Genomic DNA, 14442 nt, shown 5'->3' on the forward strand with positions numbered 1-14442 from the left:
TGGGGCTCAGTTTCTAAGGCTTTTTGTAATTATTCGTTAGGTCTCATTCTTTTGGATTGGAGTCTGTTTCTTTAAGGGACTCCTTCTTTCTAGGCTGTTTTTTTATAGGTCCCTTTTGTTCTTCTTGTATCTCTTTTCAAAGGGTCCTCTCTTCCTTTGTATTGATCTCCTTAACATCTATACAGAGGAAGAGAGGACCCTAATTCAAAAATGCAAAGTTCACTGGCTCAAAGAAGGAGACGAGAATACTAAGTTTTTTCATCAGTATCTGGCTGCCCGCAAAAGAAAGGCTTTAATTTCTGAACTTCAGAATGAAAACGGCTCTTCCTTGTTCAATCAGCGGGATATTACAGCAGAAATTATTGGCTTTTTTGAGGTATTGTACAGCAAAGGTGCCCGGCAATATTTCACTTTTCATGGCCTTCCCTTGCCCCCCATTTCCAAATCAGACAAGTCTCTGCTGGAAAGAAACTTCGAAGAGGCTGAAATCTTGCATGCTTTGAAATCTTTAGTTAAGAATTAAGCTCCTGGTCCCGATGGTTACACTACTGAATTTCTTATTCGTTTTTGGCAGCAATTGAAGGGACGTTTCTTTGACGAGTTTTATCGTAATGGCCATCTGAATGCTTGCCTTAAAGAAAACTTCATTTGTCTTCTGCCGAAAAAAGAGTTGGCTTCCAAGGTTAAGGATTTCAGACCAATCAGCCTTGCTCATTCTGTTTATAAAGTTTTGGCCAAAGTACTTGCTGAGAGGCTTAAAAGGGTATTGCCTTCAACGATCTCTATTAATCAAAGTGCTTTTATTGAAGGGAGAAGCATCCTTGATCCTATTCTTATTGCTAATGAATCACTGAATCAGTCGAAGATTATAAAGCGAGGAAGAAAAGTGGGTGGCTTTTAAAGTTAGATTTCGAGAAAGCCTTTGATAAGGTTGATTGGGATTTCCTAGAGGAAGTTCTCTTTCGTAAGAACTTTGGGAAAAAATGGATAAGCTGGATCAACGGCTGTGTTTGATGTACTAAATTTTCCATTTTTATAAACGGGAGACCGCAGGGGCGAATTTCCGCTTCTAGAGGTTTGAGGCAGGGGGATCCTCTTTCCCCCTTCCTCTTCCTCTTAGTCAGCGACGTATTTAGCAGCTTATTAGAAAGAATTTACATCAAAGGGCTTTTTGAAGGCTTTATGGTGGGCAGCAAGCTTATCCATGTTTCCCATTTACAATTCGCTGATGACATTTTGATCTTTTGCATTGAAGATGTCAAGATGTTGTGTACTTTGCTAAAGGTGATTAAGGCCTTTGAATGGCTTTCGGGTCTCATGGTAAACTGGGATAAGTCAGCTCTTAGTGGTATCAATATACATCAACAGAGGCTTCAACAGATGGCTTCTTTTCTTGATTGTAAGGTTGATTCTTTGCCTTTTTTATACCTTGGCTTGCCCCTAGGTGGGAATCCAAGGTCTGCTGATTTCTGGAGGCCAGTAATTGAGAAAATGTCCAAGAAACTAGATCGATGGAGGCGGTTTCACTTGTCTAGAGGCGGAAGATTAACTCTTTGTAATTCGGTCCTCGCCAACTTACCTACATATTATTTCTCTTTGTTTCAAATTCCTTCGGGTATTTGCAAACAAATCGAGAAGGTTATGAGAACATTCTTATGGGAAGGAAATTCGAAAGGGCCTCTGAAGCATCTAGTGAATTGGAATACCACTTCCAAGTCCCGTGAGGGTGGTGGCCTTGGAGTTGGGGGTCTTGCTCAGTGAAACAATGCACTTTTGGCAAAGTGGGGTTGGTGTTTCGGTCTTGAAACGTGCTCTCTTTGGCGTATGGTAGTAGACAACATTTATGGCTCCACTTCTTTTGGTTGTTCAGCACCTTCTCGCCCTAATATTTGCCGTCGCTGTCCTTGGAGTAGTATTATTAAACAATGGAATTTGGTGGAACATCATTCACAGTTCAAAGTTGGTAATGGAGAAAGTGTTTCCTTTTGGCACCACATTTGAATTGACAAGATGCTTTAAAGGTTTGTTTTCCTAAAATCTTTTTGCTTTCTCCTCTTCCAAATGCCCCTGTCTCTCAATTTTGGGACTCCACTTCTCGTGCTTGGCATATTGAAACTAGGAGATCCCTAAAAGATGATGAATTTGAGAGTTTTCAGCATTGCTAGATCTACTTAGTTTGGCAGTGGTTAGTGAGGAAGTTGATAGTAGACTTTGGTCATTGGAACCTTCTGGAGTATTTTCGGTATAATCTTTATGCAAGCAGCAGTCTTCATCTTTACCTAAGGATTTATTTGGTGCTTTGTGGAAATCTAAAGGTCCAAAGAGAGTAAATGTCTTTACTCGGATTCTCCTCTTTAGCAAAGTTAATACAGTGGATATTCTTCAAAAGAAGAACCCTTCTATGGTGTTTTTTCCTTCCATTTGCTCTCTGTGTGGCAAGTCTTGTGAGTTCCAGCAACATATGTTCTTTCAGTGCTCTTTTTCGGCCACTTGCTGGAGACTCTTCTTCGAAATCTTTGAGGTTTCTTGGGTTTTTGATTTTGAAGTCGCAAAGAACGTTCATTCTCTGGTGATTGGCCTGTGTCTCGCGTCAAAAGCGGGCTTCTTTGGTATAATGGAGTCAAAGCTTTGTTGTCTGATATTTGGTTCGAGAGAAATCAAAGGCTTTTCAAGGGGAAACGTCGAGATCCGGTTGAAGTTTTCCAAAGTTTAAGGCTTCTCAATGGTGTGCTCTTTCCAATGTTTTTGTTAATTACTCTCCGAGTATGATTTGTTCTAATTGGGAGGTTTTTATATCTCTTGGGTAATGGATGCGGATGTTTCAAAGATTGTTACCCAGCTGATGTTCGGTCCTTTTTTACCTCCTAAAGCGAGCCTTCTTTGGGTAAATGGTGTCAAAGCTGTCATCTCGGAGATTTGGTTTGAGAGAAACCAAAGGATTTTTGAGGGAAAAAAAAGACCTTTTAACTAATTGAATTTTCAAAGCTATCATCTCAATGGTGTGCTCTATCCAATCTTTTTGCTAATTATTCTCCAAACATGATATATGTTAATTGGGGGGCTTTCATTTTCCCTAGTTAGACATACACAGGATGATACTCTTTTTATTTTTGCTATTCTGGATTGTATCTTTTTTATTTTATGTTTTTTCACTCCCTTGGGAGTTTGTACCTTTGAACATTTTATGTTCCTTTTCATCTATCAATGAAAAGTTCGTTTCTTGTTCAACAAAAAAAAAAACTCCCCCTTAGCTTTTGTTCTTTTTGCTTAGTTTGTTGTTCTATTTTACGTTTTGTTTATTTTCTCTCTCCTTCATTGAACAATTTTATGTTCCTTTTCATTAAATCAATAAAAAGTTCGTTTCTTGTTAAAAAAATATATATAAAAAAAAAGATACTTCAAGGGATCTACCTTGAAGAAAATTTTTATTGAACCATGCAGCTTTACAAAAGCTTATATAGATTTATTAACCAACTAACTTGCAATCATTAATCAAGGAGATTTGTAAAAATTGATTAGTTGATTTGTAACTTCCATTAGTTGGATCCTAGCTTAGAAAATTCAATTAGTTAAAAAAAAACTACAAATATCAATATCAAAATACTTCTTCCCTAACTACCGAATTACAACCTGAAATCTTCACTAAATTGCAATGGCGGTTTCCATATATGTCCATCCCTCCGAATTGGTGTTTGTAAGAGCAATGAAACCTCACATCTTCCACACAAGTTCCTTCTTATCTAAATTTTGGATGTGATTCTTTTGTCTTTTGATTGGAAAGTGGCTTTACCCTTTGGCAACAAGGACCTTATCACATTTGTTTTCACTGGTCACCCCTTCAAAAAGGATCCTTTGGTTGCACATCATTAGGGCCTTTCATGGAATGAGAGAAATCCTAGGGTCTTCACCGGCAAAGAGATCTCTTTTGATAGGCTCTTTTATCATTTTTCATGCTATCACTTAATGTATATCATCTCCCCTCTTTTATTGTTATAGTTTTGATTCTCTTTTGACGAATTGGAGAAGCATGTAAATCCTTTGGTTATCCGGGCTCGTTCCCCCCTTTTTGTAATTTCACACATCAATGAAATTGTTTCTTATAAAAAAAATAAAAAAATAAAAAAAAAACACTTCAGAATTACGAGTAAGTTGTGTAATTCCGAGATGGGAATAACATAGTTGTGAAGTCATTTTACTAGTTCAAACCATAATGACCACTTGCTAGGATTTTAAATATACTACTTCTTTTTCAGCCTTAAATGAGATAAGTGTGCTTAAATTCATTTAGACACCCATAAACTAAGGAAAAAAAAAGTTTAAAATTTAAATTTTATTTTACTCCATAATCTTCACACTTGTTCTATTTTATTCTAAATACTTTCAAATATTTTGTTTTGCTTCTCTCGAAATTGAACAAAAAGCTCTTATCCTTTGCTGTTAAATTTTTCGTATTACATTTATAAAAAAAATATTGTCATTTATTTTCAATCTATAATGTGAAGTTTCTAAGTAAAAAGTTGCAAAATGGTAGAATGCTTCATGCATAGATTATAATACGTCAAACCATTTTGGTAGGATGGTAGAATGCTTTATTCATAGATTATTAGTTATTAGTTTGCATGGGTAAATTGGTTTTTCAATCTATAACGTGATGTATTACTATTGTACTTTTGTCATAGATAGTAAGACTATTTACATTTATAAATATTCGTTCAGACTCTCATGTGTTGACACTATGCACAAAACATTGTATAGTTTGGCATATGTATTGTGAGATTAGCGCTTTTTATTTTTATTTTTAAAATTTATAGTTTTTAATAAGAAACTAAGCTTTTCTTTGATGTACGAGAAGTACAAAAGGGAAGCCAAACACAACCAAAGAAGGTATTGTCGGATTACTTGATGTGAGCTTCTTGTCACGAGATGAGTACCAGCAAAACCTGTGGTGCTTCGGATGCTTTCTTAGTATGATGATCCGAGTCAACCTTTGGGACACTCATGAGAAAGTACTATGGTCTAGAAGGTTGTAATCAAGATGCTCATTGTTGGAAAAGAATAGTAGTATTACTATAACAGGGATGTTTACAAAGAGGGGGCCATTGGACAGCTTCTTGGTTGTTTTGCTTTGTTAGGTTTTGGATTGCTTGTGTTGCAAGTTTTATGATGGAGACCTCACACTTCTGTGATGTATTGTTGTCCATTATTCATATGCATATTAAATTATAATTTTGAGCTATTTTTGTTGCAGAGCTGTGGAAGATTGGGACTCTTGTCCTCCATGTATGGCTGATACTTTTAGATGCATGGGTAAAGCAGCTCGGGCTGCTTTATGCGCAATAGCTAGGCATCTTCGTTTAAGAAGCGAGTAAGAATGCTGTGGATATCCACCTTTTACTTTTGTTTGCTGTGTTGGACTTATGTACCTATCTGTACAAACAAATCTATACTTTGCAGTGTTTTCAATAATTTGCTTGATGATACTCCGCTTCCTGCTACTGATGTATCCTCATCAGTGCTTGTTGCAATGCACTTGCATAATAGCTCTTTGCACAATTGCAAGGGTTCTGTTGGAGGAGGAAAGTCAGCAATGAATGTTGAAGTTGAGAAGGGGTTATTGACATTGATTTCATCAGACAATCCTGGTTTACAGGTGTATTACAATGACCTTCATAATTGATCTGGTTTAGATATCGACAGTTCAAATTTAATGTGTAACACTGAAAATTTAGTGTATTAAAGCTTTAAATTTTTTTCTGGAGCCTTCTTTGATGACATATGCACGTTATTTTCTGCATTTGTAGGTTTGTGATCCCAATGGTCGCTGGTACCTGGCAGATGCTGTGTTGGCCCCAGGGGATCTGCTACTGCTTACTGGCAAGGCACTTAGCCATGCTACCGCTGGCCTTCGTCCTGCTGCATCATATAGAGTTGCTCCTGATCACTCCTTGGGCTCAAATTGTGGTGGGAGGTATATAATTTCATATAAATACACATTTTTTATTTTGTAGTAAAATATCTGCTGTTTGAGCAAATCCCTTTAATTGTTGCTTGGATTGAATTACTTTGTTCAGCGTTGTGGTTGTAGGACTTCCCTTGCATTTAAACTCATGCCCCAGACCAATGCCATATTAGACTGTTCTCCCGTTGCAGCAGCTGGTCATGTCATTCCCCAAAGATATGTTCCAGTATCTGTTAGCCAATTCATGGATGATCTTTCTGCTGAAGAAGATGTATTTTGCTCTCATTTGGACAAGGATAACAGTTGTGTAAGTTTTATACTTCCATTTTTGTAGGACCCTGTTAAAACTTGGATTTTTTTGTCATGGCAAGCCATGGTTAAAATTCAAAATATGAAAAGCTCTGGTGCAGATTTTAGCACTGTTTGCATTCTTTTTCACTGATAATTAATTCACTCATTTCTTTGTTTTACCTCGGTCATTGTAAACCCATGTTATATAGATTAGCATCTTAATAACATTGACATCGAAATTTATTCTAATTTTGGATTCTATCCAGATAGCCTTTAATATTTTATATTTTCACTGATAATTAATTCACTCATTTCTTGTGTTTTACCTCGGTCATTGGAAACCCATGTTATATAGATTAGCATCTTAATAACATTGACATCGAAATTTATTCTAATTTTGGATTCTATCCAGATAGCCTTTAATATTTTATATTAACCCTGCTGCAAGATGATGTAGAATTCATTAGCAAGAGTCAAACAAGAGAGTATAGTAAGTGACTGAAAATTGGTTTTTTCAAGAATTAATTTCCATTATTAATTGGCTAATATATTGTTTAATATGAAATTCTTGAAAATAAATTCATTTTTTACCATGATGTTCAAGGCCTGGTTAAGCCCATGTACTTAGTGGCACTTAATTATTAAATTCTGTATTTTCTTTCCACGTACAGATAGTCCGGAATGACCAAAGTAAGGAGGTCTCGTTAAGAAGTGTTCTCTCAGATCCATTATCGTGAGTCACTTTTTATGGTGCTTACAGTTCCTTTTGTTTTAATCTTTTCTGTAATCTATGCTGAAATCCAAAATTTGAGCTAACCTTTTAAGTCTCCATTGGATGGTGATGTCTGTGGAAAGAAAGTATCTATTACTGTGGTATCACTACCCTGTACCCTACAGTATTTGATTCTTCTGGGACTCTTTGTAGATATCAATATTAAATTTGGGAGAGTTGAGGGAGGGATTTGGACTCAAAGACTAGTAATTTCTTCATTTATATATATATATATATATATATGTAATTCTTTTCATGTTTAATTCTTTTTAACAAGAAACATAAAAAGAAAAAGTAATTCTTCATATATATGAACATAAGCTTTTGGAGAGTTCTGATATGAGAAATTTTGTATTGTAGAAGGATTTTAACATAGCGACCTTGTTTCTTGCATCAATATATTTAGAACAACTTTATCGTAATGCTCATATTTTACCATGTGATCACTGTTTAATCAGCCCATGATATATACCAAGGGAAGTTTTCAATGTGGACGTTGTAGTATGGAAATAGTATTTTTAAAATAAAAAAAAAGTAGAAGAGATAATATTCTTTTGCTCGAGTTGTTGACCTAGGTTCTACTTTTTGGCCGCCTTGTGAGGCCTTTTGGCCTGATATTATCGCTTATTCTACAAACTAGCTGTTCCTTTGCAAAATGAAGAGCTCTGTTTTCATATTGTTTTGAAAGAAAGAGTTATGCATGTGGAAAACCATTAAGGCTAAGGATTATTACAGTAAGTAGGAGTAAAAGTAGGTAGATTCAACTTGATTTTTGTCCTAACACAATGCTGAACTGACTTGCTGGTTTAAGAAAAAAAGTTGACGTCTTTAGAATGACGAAAGCACTGTTGACCAACTTTGGGATGTGGTATTCTTTGTTTCTTCTTCTTAGTGTCAAGTTCAATCTTTTTTGTAATTACTCTTGGACTTCTGTTTGTACCAATTGGAAATGCTTTATGTAGGTCCTAAGCTATTCTCGTTTTGCATATCCAATATAGTTCAATGAAGTTGTTTCTTATATACAAAAAAAAATGTCATGATTGGAATATTGTTTTAACTCCAATATAGTTCAATAAAGTTGTTTCTTATATACAAAAAAAAAATGTCATGATTGGAATATTGTTTTAACTTAATATCTGTCCTTCACTTGTAAATATTATTATTTATTTATTTCTAGAAATAACTTTTTCTGGGGTTAGAAAATAAGACATTTTATGAAAGATCAAAATTTACATTAAAGGACACAGGATTCCTCACAATCAACCAAATGAAGATTACAAAGGCAAAAAGAAAAAGATCTTGGTACATAATTTGTATGGATTATGTTGTTTTTTTGTTAAGGAGGACAGAAAAAAAAAATTGAGATCTCACTCAGGAAAAAAAATTGAGATCCCACTCGGAAAAAGATTTCAGATTTAACTTTCTCGTCCACTTGGTCTCTAATTTATTGTTTTTGTATTGTAATTATCTGTTTGGAAGTTAGGACTTATCATTCTTGTAGCTACCTTCACTTATCAATATTACAATTACACGAGGTTGTACATAGTTCATTGAGGATTTCATATTGACATTAAGATGGTTGGGGGAACTTCATGTTTTGATGTTTTTCCTTTTTCTCCTTTTATTCACTCCCAGCGGTGCATTTCTCGAAGATGCGATGTTTGTTTCATGTGGACATTCATTTGGTGGTCTCATGCTGAGGAGGGTCATTGAGACGGTAAGAGCCTCTTTTCTTATGGTATTTCCACTATTATTTGCACATTAAAGATTTGTAATTGATCCTTCAGTTTCCAAATAGCTGTAAATAGTATATCCTATCAGTATTTATTTCCTATTCTACTCTGAATTGAATGAAGAATATCTAAAATTGATCTTGAATAAAAAATTATTTATTTAGGGGAGTCCATTCCATGATATTCCTCCTGTTTTTAGTTTTATGTTTTAAAAATAAGCTTGGCTTCTCACTATTTTCTTTTTCTTTTTTTTTTTTAATTTGTAATCCTTTTTTTTTAATGAAAAATCAAAATTTCATTAAGATGAATTGAAGAACAAAAGCACAGGCAAGCTACATAAGGGAGCCAACATAAAATGAAAAGGCAAAAACTTACTATAAATGGTTCCAATTACTAAAAATTAGAAACAAGGATAATTACAAGACTTTTTGCCTTTTTGGTGGTAGACACCCAAGGAGAGGCATCAAGGTGAGTGAAGGCTCACATCTCCACCCATGAATTTCTGACCCTAAAATTTATCTTGTTTTTCTCACGCTAAGTGCTCCATAGAATAGCCAAAAAAGAAACCTTTATCTTTTTTTTTTGTTTTTCTTTATCTTTTTTTTTTTGTTTTTCTTTTTGTGAAAGAAACAATTTCATTGATATATGAAATTACATGGAGCCCATATAAGGGAGTACAAAAGCCCATAGATGGGTTACAAAAGACACTTCCAATTGGACAGGAGGGAAGTGTAGCTATAGTAAAGAAAAGTAGTAGATGTTTTACACCATGATATAGCTTTAAACACTATAGCATCAAAAAAACGATCAAAAGATTGTGACTTGTCAATGAAGATCCTTTGATTTCTTTCACCCCAAGTAGTCCACAGAAAGGCTGAAACCTTTATCTCAGAAAGGAGGATGGAGCAACTCCTTCAACATCGAATGATAAGCCCTGTTACAAGCCAAATTCAATATGCACATGAACCAAACCCTCTTAAGAAATTTTTACCGAACACCACAGAGGCTTCAAGATCACAGAAGACCTTTGGATTAATCTCACTGTGAACAATGAGCCAAGCAAAAAATTTAACTTTCTTAGAGATTTTAAACTTCCAAAGTGAGTAACCAGTGAGAAAAAGATGAGGCTGGTGGGGCACTCAATTGGAACAAACCTACACAAAAATGCATTTGAAGATTTGAGGGTCGAAACACAAGTATATCTAAACCAAGGACAAAGTTCAAACCTATGCAAAGATATAACGAAGGAGACACATTAGAAGTTTTCATATCGATCAAGGATCTCTTGAAACAAAAATTGTTTGAAATGGAATCTCCAAAAGGACGAACGGAGGCACATACATACGTGGATTTGTCAAAAGATAGATGAAAGAGATGATTGAAAGAGAATAAAGGGGACCATCACCCAAACAATGGTCTTCCTAAAAATTGATGCGAACCAGCCCTAGTAGACTTTCACAAAAAAAAAAAAAATTGGAGAAAGAAGACCCAATAAACCTTCCACAGTTGATCCACAATAACTTTATTTCTTCCCTAACAGGAAAGAAAAGAACTTTTCCTTCCCATTGAGTCAGTTTTCATGTGTTCAAAACAATTCCGTACTGATTTGAGGTTTTTTCTACATGGATTCTCAATTTCCTTGAAGAACTTCTGATTTAAAGGGGTTTCCAAAAGAAACGTGCTAGAGTCTGCAATCGAGGCTAGGGAAGACCACGTAAGGAGAAAGAAAAGTTGTCCTTGCCACATTCAAAAAGTCTGGAGAGATCGCTACCCTTGGAAGATAAAGTTCTTCCTATGGGAGCTTAAGCCACCGAGCCATCAATGACACTCATGATAAGCTTCAATGTAGATTGCCATATTTGTTTATCTCTCCACAGTGCATGAATAGTGTTGAATCTTAAGGCCACATTTTCCTCTCTTGTAATTACGCGAATATATTCTGGAAGAATATTCTTTTCGCCTTCAAATGGACCATAACATTACCTCTCAACCCAAAGAGCTTCTTATCTTTGACATTATTGGGCCACCCTTTTAAAATGGAAAGAAGCTTCTTTGGATGCATTTTATTAGGGCATTATTTTGTACTACCTGGAAGGAAAGAAATCAAAGGCTTTTCTTGGATAAGGAACAAACTTATGTTCAGTTTTTTTTTGACATTATCGCCTTTTTGGTTATCATTTGGTGTAAATTGTCTCTACTTTTTCATTATTACAATTTATCTTCTCTTTGACCAATTGGAGATGTTTTATGTAACTTGGGCTGTTTTCCACCTCTTTTATATATATATATATATATATATATAAAAGACACAATTTCATTGATGAGTGAAATTACAAAAGAGGGGATAAAAATCCCAAATACCAATGGAGTTACATGAAACTTCTTCAATTGGTCAAAAGAGAAACCATACTGTAAGATGCAAATATTTTAGATGCTTTACACCAAGACATGGCAAGAAAAATGATATTGTCAAAGAGTCTAGTGAAAGGGAGCTCTTTGTCTGTGAAGAGTCTATGGTTTCTTTCGTTCCAAAAAGTCCATAAGAAAGCTCGAATGATGTGTTTCCAGAGAATCGCCTTTTCTTTCTTGAATGGATGGCCCACTATGAGAGTAACGCCTTGATATCAAATGGGAGAGCTACTTTCCAATTGAATGCGAGTAATATCTCATTCCAAAACATTGTTGATAGAGGGCATGTGAGGAAAAGGTGAGGTTGTGTTTTCCATCTCTTTTACAAAGGATGCACCAATGGGGAGATATGGCGAAAAAGGGAAGTTTTCGCTGTAAACGGTCATGGGAGTTGATGGCCTTGTGTGAAAGTTCCCATATGAAGAATTTAATCTTTTTAGGGTAGACTTCACCCCATATAGTTTTAGCCACCCCATATAGTTTTAGCCAGGGAAGAAGGGATGAGGTGTTCCTTTGTGGCCATGTCAGTGAGAAGGGATTTGATGGAGAATAATCCCTTTCTGTCTAGTGGCCATGTCCATGAGTCGTCTCCCAAAGAAAAGCATATAGGGGAAAGTTGGTTGGAGAGAATAGCCCATTCATCAATTTCGCCGTCTTTGAGATGTCTCCTAAATCCCAAGTCCCAAAATCCAAGCTCATTGTTCCATATGCCCTTCACAGATGCTGTTTTTCTAAGGGAAACAGAGTGAAGTTGTGGAAAGATTGTTGCCAAGGGGGAACTGAGCAGCCATGTATCAAACCAAAAGGATGTAGAAGCTCCATTTCTAACTTGTGAAGTAGTACGATCATAAATGAGATGCTGATGCTTATAAATGTTCTTCCATGGGCCACGAGCATGCTTGATTGATTTGGAACCTGGTTTGGTATTAAATGATTCAGAAGCATATTTGGCCTCAATAACTCTTCTCCACAAAGCTGTTTTTTCCTCCCGAAATTGCCAAATCCATTTTGCTAGTAATGCTCAATTCTTGTCTTGCATTCTATGAAGCCCAAGTCCACCTTGATCCATGGGCAGAAGGAGATTTTTCCATTTGACAAGGTGCATGGATGAAGACTCTGTGTTACCCCTCCATAGGTAGTTTCTGAACAGTTTCTCAATTGCTAATGAAACCTTGTTAGGCATGGCAAATAGGGAGCGGTAGTAACTGGGGAGGTTTGATAAGGTGGCTTGCAAGAGGGTGTGTCGACCACCTTTTGAGATATAGGAGTGCTGCCATGATTGTAGTCTTCTCTCAATTTTCTCAAGAACAGGGGCCCAAAAGGTTAATGAATTAGGATTAGCATTTAGAGGAATACCAAGGTAAGTGTTTGGCCATTTACCAATCTTGCATCCAAAGCTGGTAGCAATATCTGTCAATCGATTTTCGTCCATATTGATACCGATGATCTCAGATTTGTTCAGATTAATGTTAAGCCCCGATGCATCTTCAAACTCCTTTATGATGTTGAAAATATTCCGGATAACATCGTCGTCATCAATGGAGAAGAGAATGGTGTCGTCGACAAATTGGAGATGATGTATATGCAAGGATTCTTGTCCCAGCTCAACCCCTTTCATGACATTTGTGGCTGCAGCTTGTGTCAAAAGGCGACTAAGGCGATCAACTACCATGATGAAAAGGAAGGGTGAGAGGGGATCCCCTTGTCTAAGCCCTCGAGTGGCTAAGAGTTTACCCCTAGGTCTCCCATTGATGATAATAGAGTAGTTTGTGGATGAGATACAACCTCTAATCCATTTCCTCCATAAACTACCAAAACCTTTGGCACAAAGAATCTCATCTAGGAAATCCCAATCCACTTTGTGAAATGCTTTTTCAATGTCTAGCTTTATCACAACCCCTCTCTTCCTTTTCTGTTTCCATTCATCAATACTCTCATTTGCAATAAGTGAGGCATTAAGGATTTGTCGACCTTCAACAAAGGCTGATTGCTGTTCCGAAATCGTGGATGGTAGGACTTTTTTAAGTCTAGAAGAAAGAACCCTTTCCACAATTTAATATAGACAAGTAGTGAGGCTAATCGGACGATAATCTCCCACGGTACGGGCATCCACTTTCTTTGGGATGAGGCAAATGTATGTTTCATTGAGGCTAGCATTGATGATTCCGTTCCTAAAAAAGTCTTGGAACACTTTCATGATATCTTGCTTAAGAATGTTCCAAAATTTTTTCAAAGAATTCCGCTGGAAAACCGTCGGGGCCGGGAAACTTATTTGTACCCAGATCACAAACAGCTAACAATACTTCCTGTTCAGTGAAATTGATTTCCAGATTATCTCTGGTCATGTCGTCAATGGGGTCCCAGGATAGTATGGGGGGGAGAGATCTAGTGCCACCTTTTTTTGTGTAGAGCTGTTCATAAAAGGAGGTAAACTCGGCAATAATATCTAATTCTGTAAATAAACTATTACCTTGCTTGGATAGGATCTCTCGAATTGAGTTCTTTCTTTTTCTGGTGGCCACGATTCTACGGAAGAAACTGGAATTAGTGTCACCCTCTATGATCCATCTAGTTTTGCATTTTTGCCTCCATTGCAATTCTTCCCTAGCTGCCAAAGATAGAAGATGTGCTTTGATGGATGCTCTCTGTGTGCGTTGGACTTCATGTAGAGGTGCTGTTTCTTCCATATTGTCAATAATGGATAGTTCAGTTTGCAGCTGGGTCCGCTGATCTTTTATATGCCCGAAAGTCACTTTGTTCCAAGCTTTAATGACTGGTTTGAGAGACTTTAATTTTTGAATGAATCCATGTCCTGGCCAGAGGTAGGTCTGTTGAGGTGTCTTACCAATAAGTTGCTGAATTTTTCGAAGACAGATTCTGTAGTAAAAAATCTGTCTATGAGAGTATGGGATGGGTTCTCACGGAAGCTGGACCAAGTGTATAGACCGTTTTGGAGGGGGAGATCCATCAGACCGGTAGCTTCAATAAAAGAGTTGAATCGGCGCATACTTCTGGTTGGTGTGCCGCCTCTGGATTTCTCATGGGACCATCGAGAAACATTGAAATCACCACCCAAAAGCCAGTTGTCTAAACAGAGATGTTGGAGATCTTCTAATTCCTGCCAGAAAAGAGGTCTGTCACATGTTCTAGAAGGGCCATAGATCCCTGTCAACCAAAAATTAAAGAGGGCACGTTTCTGCCAAGCGCCGAAACCCCTAACATTCCATGAGAGGATTAACATATGGAAGAGGATGGCCCTCCAATAGTGGGAAGTGGGG

General features: G+C 36.7%; 1 protein-coding gene across 3 annotated transcripts in view; it reads left to right on the plus strand.

Annotated features, from left to right (window-relative positions):
* The window catches only part of LOC111022323 (RING/U-box superfamily protein), a 29154-nt gene that overhangs the window by 3831 nt on the left and 10881 nt on the right, over positions 1–14442 (plus strand). For all 3 annotated transcript variants that reach the window (XR_015787116.1, XR_015787117.1, XM_088117163.1), the window contains exons 2-7: positions 5249–5365; positions 5455–5650; positions 5802–5968; positions 6086–6266; positions 6922–6983; positions 8658–8739. Coding sequence is in view for 1 of the 3 variants with exons in the window: in XM_088117163.1 (XP_087973289.1) it covers positions 5249–5365; positions 5455–5650; positions 5802–5968; positions 6086–6266; positions 6922–6983; positions 8658–8739 (805 nt within the window). In the remaining 2 variants the exon portion in view is untranslated. The remainder of the gene's footprint in view (positions 1–5248; positions 5366–5454; positions 5651–5801; positions 5969–6085; positions 6267–6921; positions 6984–8657; positions 8740–14442) is intronic.

This window comes from Momordica charantia (genome assembly GCF_013281855.1).
Source record: "Momordica charantia cultivar OHB3-1 chromosome 9 unlocalized genomic scaffold, Mcharantia_2.0 BLBB01000009.1, whole genome shotgun sequence".
Lineage (NCBI taxonomy): Eukaryota > Viridiplantae > Streptophyta > Magnoliopsida > Cucurbitales > Cucurbitaceae > Momordica > Momordica charantia.